The sequence below is a fragment of the Daktulosphaira vitifoliae genome, unplaced genomic scaffold (assembly GCF_025091365.1).
Source record: "Daktulosphaira vitifoliae isolate Bord-2020 unplaced genomic scaffold, ASM2509136v1 Scaffold_3, whole genome shotgun sequence".
In the NCBI taxonomy this organism is placed as follows: Eukaryota; Metazoa; Arthropoda; class Insecta; order Hemiptera; family Phylloxeridae; genus Daktulosphaira; species Daktulosphaira vitifoliae.
Window position 1 is genome coordinate 39,279,742 of NW_026099574.1, and position 8,823 is coordinate 39,288,564.

The 8,823-nt window shown below is 29.0% G+C and overlaps 1 protein-coding gene across 1 annotated transcript; it reads left to right on the forward strand.

Moving 5' to 3' along the window:
- Window positions 1-50: 50 nt before the first annotated feature.
- On the forward strand, window positions 51-4,305 carry LOC126900716 (E3 ubiquitin-protein ligase parkin). Its single transcript, XM_050676632.1, has 8 exons — window positions 51-362; window positions 431-796; window positions 866-1,005; window positions 1,072-1,270; window positions 1,333-1,470; window positions 1,559-1,675; window positions 3,132-3,216; window positions 3,935-4,305. The coding sequence occupies exons 1-8, from the start codon at window positions 165-167 to the stop codon at window positions 4,036-4,038; spliced, it is 1,347 nt and encodes a 448-aa protein (XP_050532589.1). The 5' UTR covers window positions 51-164; the 3' UTR covers window positions 4,039-4,305.
- Window positions 4,306-8,823: the final 4,518 nt, after the last annotated feature.

Below are 8,823 nucleotides of genomic sequence, written 5' to 3' on the forward strand. Positions count from 1 at the left end.
ACATAGGTTGGCAACATGACTATGTTATCACTTATCATGACCTAGAGGGATTTGACCGTTTAAAAACAAACGTTTGTTATTTTAATATTTATTCATATAAATATTAAAACAATATTCTATTAATGTTTTTAGAGAATCTATGACTTCAGTGAAATGTTATCGAAATGAACCTTTTACAAAGTATACTTCAGTTAATTCGTCGTTTTTTTGAAACAATATTTGCCAAGCGCATTACTAACTCATTGTTGATATATGTCAAAGCTAACACTGGCGCTGTTGTTCCTGTTGGTTTGGATCCAAAATGGGAAGTAAAAGACATGAAGGAGTTTGTAGCGCCTAAATTAGGAATGGCTGCTGAAGAAGTTAGTATTTAATTACACCTAAATGAGATTATGGAAAATTAGAATTAATAAGATATTTTCATCTTCAGTTAATGATTATATTTGCGGGCAAGGAATTGCACGATTCTGAGTTATTAGAAGAATATAACCTTGCTGAACAAACAGTATTACATGCTGTCAAATCAAGACATCGGTCAATTAAACAAGACCATAAAGTATCAATTTGTATTGAAGAAGATATTGAAGATGATGAATTTGATGATGACAAACGAACAGCTGCTAATTTTTATGTATACTGTTCATCACCTTGTGCTACCATGACAATCGGTAAAATTCGAGTTCGATGTTTTAAGTGCAAAAGTGGTGCATTTACAGTAGATGGTGATCCAAAAAATTGGAATGATGTACTTAAACCTAAAAGAATAACAGGTCATTGTGAATTATCTCAATGTACAGTATGTAACTTATAATGCTACGAATATATCAATAACTATCCTTTAACATTATTTAGTTTTTGAATTTAGGATGGAGAAGTTGGTTGGTCTGAATTTTTCTTCAAATGTTCAGAACATATTACTAAAGGTGAAACTGATGAAGCTGTAGCATTACATCTTGTCCGAAACAACTTGCATAATATACCCTGTCTAGCATGCACGGATGTGAAGTATCAATAAACATTTTTCATTCTTTAAAAAATTTACTTTTTCTAAATTGGCAATTATTATTTTAGACCAAAAGTTTTTGTTTATCCTTGTGCTGACAGTCATGTGACATGCTTAGAATGTTTTTGTGATTATGCTGTCAGTAGACTTAGAGAACGACGATTCATTTTAGATTCAAACATAGGATATACCTTACCCTGTCCAGCTGGTTGCTCTAACAGTTTTATTAATCAGTTGTATCATTTTAAAATATTACAAAAAGAACAGGTATTTAGTTTAAATAAAGGATTTTGTTATATTATAAATTAAAATAATATTTCTTTTTTTAGTATGACATGTATGAAAGATTTTCTGCTGAAGAGTTTGTGCTTCAACAAGGAGGAGTTTTATGCCCACAACCTGGATGTGGTGCAGGAATTTTAGTAGATGATGACTGTGATAAAGTAACATGTTTCAATGGATGTAAGGTATAATCATATAAATTTTCTGATAGAGTTTCAAACACTTATTATTATATTATTCAAAAAACTTTGAAGATCTATTTTTTTTCAATAGTACGTGTTTTGTAAAAAATGTCGACAAGGTTATCATATTGGAGATTGCTTACCTATAGAAGAGCAACTAATTAAAAATATTACAGATTACTCTGTAGATCCTAAATTAGCTTCACAAGTATGTAATCATCTATATAAATGTAGACATTTAATCAGTCTGTGCAATAAATAACTTGCTTGTTCTGACTTTTCATGAGAATAAATGTAAAATTATCCTCCCATTACACTTAATATATTTATTAACTTTCAAAGAATTTTTTTAATCTTGATTCAAGCCAATTTTTTTTTTATTTTCTTAAATTTTTTTATAAATGAAGAAAATTCTAAATTCAAACACCTTATAATCTCAAAATCAAATTTATTGAGCCTTATTTGTTGCACATATATATATAATATTTAAAAAAAGATTATAGTTAGTTAATCTTTGATATATTTGATGACATATTCATTGTTAATCATTCATTTTTTAAAAATAGTATTAATGTTGAAAATTTGTTACTTTTTATGTTCATTAATGTGTATAAGTTTGTTTAATAGGGTAATTGTAAAAAAAGAGATGTTTTAAAAATATCACTATTTTTATTTTATAGTTTGCAAATTTGTTGCAATTTTTTTCATCCTTGTTTCTTAATGATTCATGTGGCAAGTTTTTTCCATTTATGAATGTTTTTAATGTGTTAAATTAATTTAAAAACATGGACCAAAAAAACTGTGTTAAATCATTAAAATGATTTAAAAATGGTTATATTTTCAATGATTTATCAAAAATTTTAAATATTTTGGAATTTGTTAATAATATTTGGTTTATAAATATTTTCATAACTTTATAGCACCTTATTATAAACTAATAATGAAAATAGTGTATTTATATACAATCTGATATTTAATGTCCTGTGTCTTCTTTTGCTATTATTATTAATACCTGCATTTATAATAATAAATAAAAATTCCAAATAATTTTCAAGATAAGCTGGTGAATTAATTTTAATTTTATTAAACATGATATTGAAACTAAAGAAGATTAGTTATTATCTTTAAATTTCTACTTAAAATAAGTCTAAAGGCATTTAACAATGAAGAAAGTGAAAATCATGTTGTAATCCATCAACAATACACAATGAGACAATATTTTGATTTCTAAAAAATTAATTAACTATTACCATATTATAAATTAAAAAAATAATTTTTAATTCATCCAAATTAAAGTTTTTGGTTTAAAAAAAAATAATTTATCATTAAAAAATAATTTTAACAATGCTATTGCCTAATCTGAAAGTTAATCCGTTAATTAAAAAATTAATTTTATAATTTCAATTGATAGCCAAACTTGCATTTAATAAAATTTTACGATTAAAATGATCATTTTTATATTTAAAAGGAAAAGGTTCGGTTATTTTTTTTTTCAATTTTAAGTTTGATTTTCGAACTGGGTTTGAACACCCCTAGTTAGATTCGGTTTAAACATCACTATTATAAATCCATTTCTATGATAATTAAATTTATAGAGTTACTGTGACCATAAACAGTTATAGAATGTACAATATTAGATATTGATTTTTTTTTTTTCATTTTAGGCTAAGTGGGATGATGCAAGTAATATAAAAATTAAAGTTTCCACAAAGCCATGTCCTAAATGCCGAACTGCTACAGAGCGAGATGGTAAATTATACTTTTGCATACACTAGAATAGTCATAAAAATTTATTTTGTTTGGAATTTAAGAAATGCATTTTCTAATGGATTCAAAAATATTTTTTAGTTCATTAACTTATATTTTTTCAATTTTAACCTTTGTAATTGCATTCTTAAAGATTTTAATTTAAGTTATCAGTTAATGGTTAATGGCAAATTTTGTTCAATTTGTCATTTTGTCCAGAAAAATATATAATTGATTTAAAAAAATATATCATATCAATAGCACAACTAGAGTAGAAATCCAGGAGGTACTAAGATTGTATAATCTCACAAAACCATATCTTTAAATAGGGGAAATCCCCAAACAATTTTTGATTTTTAAAATCGATAAATTTTGTCTTACCATTTTTGCATTAAAGTTAATATAACACCCAAAAAAAAATGTTTTGGTTTAAATATTGGGTTAGTTATTTTGTGTCTTGCACCAATTTACCATGAGTTTGTATATTTTATTTATATAAATTTTGTTTGTGCAAGTATCATGTATATTTACCGTTTAATCATTTCTTTATTTAGAAACCTTAAATATAAATATGGTGACCTCTAAATTTTCAATTACTGATATTTATACTACCATAATTACTTTATATTTCTTAATTTATTCATATGTTAATTACATGATGTATTAAAACTTATTAGTTTTTCTAATGTATAATTTAAATTTATTTTTCTGATAATTTAAGGAGGTTGTATGCATATGGTATGTACACGATGTTCATTTTCATGGTGTTGGCTTTGTCAAACTGAGTGGACCAGAGATTGTATGGGAAGCCACTGGTTTAATTAATCGGTTCGAGTTTATTAAATTTTAATAAAGTTGATCAAAGAGAATAATTAATATTAATTATTCAATCAAATTTTATTATTATTATTACTATTAGAGATTTTATTATTAAATAATCAAATCTGTTATGGTAAATTTTACTATAACCTTTTATTGAATTTTTGTGTTGATTATTAGAACAAATATTACTTAACAGAAATGGATGAGAACTCTAAAATTTGAAAAATTAATTTTAAATTGTACTAAACTGAAATTTTTTAATTTTATCTATGTAACCATAAATTATTATTGTATTTTAATTTAATTTGAAAATTAAAAAAAAATATATCTGTGACTTGTTATAGCTGTTTAATATTATTTTATTCCCTGGATTATCTAACTTCTATTTAAAAAAAAATAAATTTATGTAATGTGGATGTCACTCACTGACAACTTAAATAACTTTTGAACCAGTTAATATTTTTAGATGATTTTTTTTTTAAATAATAGTTATACGTTATGTTTATAATTATATCTTAATAATTCATTTTTCTATACTATATTCAAATTATAAATTAGTTTTTAATTTTAAATAAAGTGTAAAAAAAAATCTAAGATAGCTATTTTATGGAGTAGATTTTAAGAAAAATTTTGGTAAAAAAATATCTTATTAATATTCAGTAATAAATATTCTGTACCATTTTAAAGTTTGTGAAAATTTGAATTTTCATGTATTATTTTACGGTATTAAACATTGAAATACGTGTTGAGAAAAGGACAGAAGAAAACACTATCTTTTCATGATTATTATAATTTGGAGGTGTGTAACTTTTTCCATAGAAATAACTAACGCATTTCAACGAGAACGGTTAGTAATAATTGCCTTATCTAATTTCTTATCATGGTATTAATGCCAAGTTTGTAATGTATACACATTATCATTATATGTATACACAATAATTAATATTTTTAATAAAATGTAAAAAAATTAATTATTGAGATATAGCTATAGACCTAACGTATAACTATTATTTAAAAAAAAAATCAGCTAAAAATATTAACTGGATCAAAAGTTATTTAAGTTGTCAGTGAGTGGTGGGCCACTCTGTATACAAATACACCACTTAATATATACATCAAAATATTTGAATAATTACAAATGATCAATGTATTTAAATTAAAATTTTTCTTTTTTAAAATTTTAACTTAAAATTATCAGAATATGTATTATAAACTTCATAACAAAGGCATGTTAACATAAATCTTTAGGTTTAAGCCGCCACCATTTTTTAGAACAAAATCTTGGATTGCTAATGGCCTTAAAAACTATTATTATGTATAGTTTAATAAAAAAAATTAAATTTAACAATTTATAATACAAATGATAAATCTATATTTTAAGTGTACACAGTTAAAATAATTTACTATCTGAAACAATTATCTCTAAAATTAAATGTGTTATGTAGATTATTTAAAGAAAGAATTTACTTTACTTGTTATATTTAGAGATTATTTAATGTGGAATTTTATAATAAAAATGTATTGCTTAGCTGCAGGCTTAGTGATAAATAATAGTAGCAAGTATAAAATTTATTAAATTTCTTAACCCTCTGAGCTATAGCGGTATTATATTGAAACTACCCTTAAATAATTTTTACTACGATTATTAAGTGTGATATTTAAATGAATTCACCATTAAAACAAAAAATAAATGTGTGATTTAAAGGGTTAAAGCATTAATTAACTTAACATTAATAAAATTAGAAAAAAACGTTTAAATATATATATATATATATATATATATTATAATTAATAGACGCATCAACAGAATAGAACACCAAAACTGAAAATGCAATGTGCCATACTATTTTCTATTGCTGAAATTCATTTTTTTTTAATCTTTAAAGTAGCGGATGCAGGAGAAAGGCGTAAGAGGCGCATGTCTTTTCTTTGAACTATCATTGCTTGTTAAAAAAAAAGTATTTTGAACAATAAAATAACACAAAAAATTAATTTTAATGTCAAAAAAATATTTGCACTTCCTCCGCTGTTAAAATAATGCTTTAACGATGCTCTGAAAAGTTAAAAATCACTGCATCTTTCCATAAGAAAATTATGTATTGCTCACATGTTAACAAAAATATATTAGTTTACGCGAAAATTATTCTTGTCAAATTATTGAGAGAGCTAACATTCTCAGTATTTAGCAGGTGTGTGAGGTGAGTAATTTCGAGTAAACAATATTTCTAGCAATTTTTTAAACATATATGTATAATATCCAGTGGCGGCTCGTGAGTGCTGGTGGTGGGGATGCGACTTTAAATATAATACCACTAGTCATTAGTGTAAAAAATTGTCAAATTAAGTATAATAAAATAAAACACAATACACATATTACTATTTTAAAGGTCGCCGTAGAAAATAGAAATGAAAATAATAATAATAGCGATTATACAAATTTAGCAACCGATAACGACGAGCGTACAAGCTGTTGTTTCTAAAAATAAACTACCCAAAGTAATTAATTAATATATTACCGTATGGACGACGTTGTCGGTCGTCCAAACACTGCTCGTGAGTACATGCGACGTACCCGCATATACTTATGGAAACAATCTTGATGTTCTCACACCACAAATGTATTATAACTATTTTACAATTAAAAAATTTGCATTTTTAATAAAAATTTAGAATTTAAAATATACAATTAATTTTGTTTTTTATTTATTTTAGTAGGGGGTGCGATCGTCCCGTCGTCCAAACCACGACCCGCCACTGATAATATCACAATTTTTACACATTTTTACGCCCGTGAGCGATCGCTTGTTTCATCTAATTCATCTAATTTATTCCAACCGTCCGCTTACTCGTACGGGTTCACCAATGAAATTTCGTCCAGACAGTACACCTTAGCGCCGTCTCGCAGAGTTCACCGAAATCGGGTATCATGAGATTACCGGCCAGGGCAGACAGAGAAGAGGTAAATGTCGACGAACCGAATGGAAAAGTTGTTGGGATTGTGTTTCGTAACCGAAATGTACTTTTTAGTTCGAGTTAGGTATGATCGAAAACCTTAGGTTATCATAATCGTCGTACCGGCCTCTTTGTATGCTGGACGACGTGGGGAAAATCCTCGAGCGGCTGTTGGCCACCCGCATAGAGCACCACCTGACGACGGTCGGTGGGCTGGCGGACGGCCAGTTCGGGTTTAGGAAAGGGAGGTCGACGGACGACGCGGCCTCCCTCTTCCAGCAGTTGGCCGTCAGGGCCGAGAACGGACCGGGCTTCTGCGTTCCGGGTGCCTCCGTACCTCCGCCGAATGATCCGGTCGTATTTCAGCGACCGGGTCATCGAGTATGCGAGTGCCGCAGGGTCCAGAACCAAAACTGTGACGGGAGGCGTCCCGCAGGGTTCGGTTCTGGGGCCCTTGCTGTGGAACATCGCGTATAACGGGAGGGGTGGTCTCTGGTTCAGGCGTTCGCCGAATCGGTGATGAGCCAAAAAGAGGAGGCCGAACGCCTGAGGCAGAGACTGCCCAGGGTGGTAGTACCTGCGGCGTCGGCTAGACTGGCGCCGTAGGTGCTTATTTTTATGTGTTGTTTTTATGTTTATGTGTTATGTATGTTTCTGTGAGTTATTTTGCCCATCCTTCGCAAAGTCCTGCCCCCACCACCACGCGGTGTAACCCGGGCAACGGATCCGCCTTTTGGGATCCGGCTAACGGGGGAGGCCACACCACGTCGTGAATCAGCTCTTGTTTAATTTCGGGCTGATTCACAACGTGGTGGTGTGAATTTTAGACGGCGTGGGCCGCCCTGAAGCAATACCTCGCGGTAGTTCCAGGGCGGTCCACACGATGCCGGATTGTGGAAAAAAAAAAAAAGAAACTTACCATAAAGCGTTTATAAAACAATCAAACCAAACAAAATTTGAATATTAAAAAAAAAAAACAAATTTTAGTGCCTTGAAATTTGAGAAGATAACTTGATATTCGCATGTCGTAGAAGGCGTGATTCACCGGCGCGCATGACAACGCACAGGGAAATTTTGTTCATACGCAAAAGGGAATAATTAAAAAATCGAACGGATAGAGTTTATTTATAAACAACTGAAGAAGGAAGTAGAGTTTAGTTAATTCCAGGGAAGTTCATGGCCGGTTTGATTCAATTCAATGACCATAAGACAAATACTTAAAAACTAAACATTCAGTGTGCAACTACTTAACAATTGAATTTAAAGTTAGGACTTGGTAGAGGAAATTATATTATANGTTAGGACTTGGTAGAGGAAATTATATTATACCACGAATCTAGAAGACTTTGGCGGCCACGCTACAGGAATGGTTGTGTCAATAAAGGAGAGGTGATAGCGAGTTATCGTACTGTTAAAAACTCGTGGTTTTATTCGTTTTAACAAAATTAAATGTTTAATATTTATTAGGGTGTCCCTTATTTATATAATTAAAAAATTACGAAGTGCCACCCCCTAGAATTATTCGAATACATGAAAAAATAAATTGTACAAAATTTGGAGACGATTGGTCAACTCTAAGACGTGCCCCAAGGGGGTTAAAAATAACCCCCCACCCAAGGGTGATTTTTTAGTTTTTTATGTCTATCTCAAAAACTTTAGCTATTGCGAAAATGTTTATTTGGACTTTTTTGTAGGTATACAATTTTTCTATAAAAAGTATTTATACAAAAATTTTCGAAAAGTTCTTATTTAACCCTAAAAAAATAAAAACGTATATGTTCTATTCTTACCTTTGAAATTGTTAATTTATAAATTATTGTAAAAACATAAAAAAAA

Excerpts from the sequence above, each read along its gene's own strand:
- LOC126900716 (XM_050676632.1), top strand. The coding sequence starts at position 165 with ATGAACCTTTTACAAAGTATACTTCAGTTAATTCGTCGTTTTTTTGAA. Across the intron at positions 797-865 it reads GTGAATTATCTCAATGTACA|GATGGAGAAGTTGGTTGGTC; the intron begins GTATGTAACTTA and ends TTTTGAATTTAG. Across the intron at positions 1,676-3,131 it reads ATCCTAAATTAGCTTCACAA|GCTAAGTGGGATGATGCAAG; the intron begins GTATGTAATCAT and ends TTTTCATTTTAG.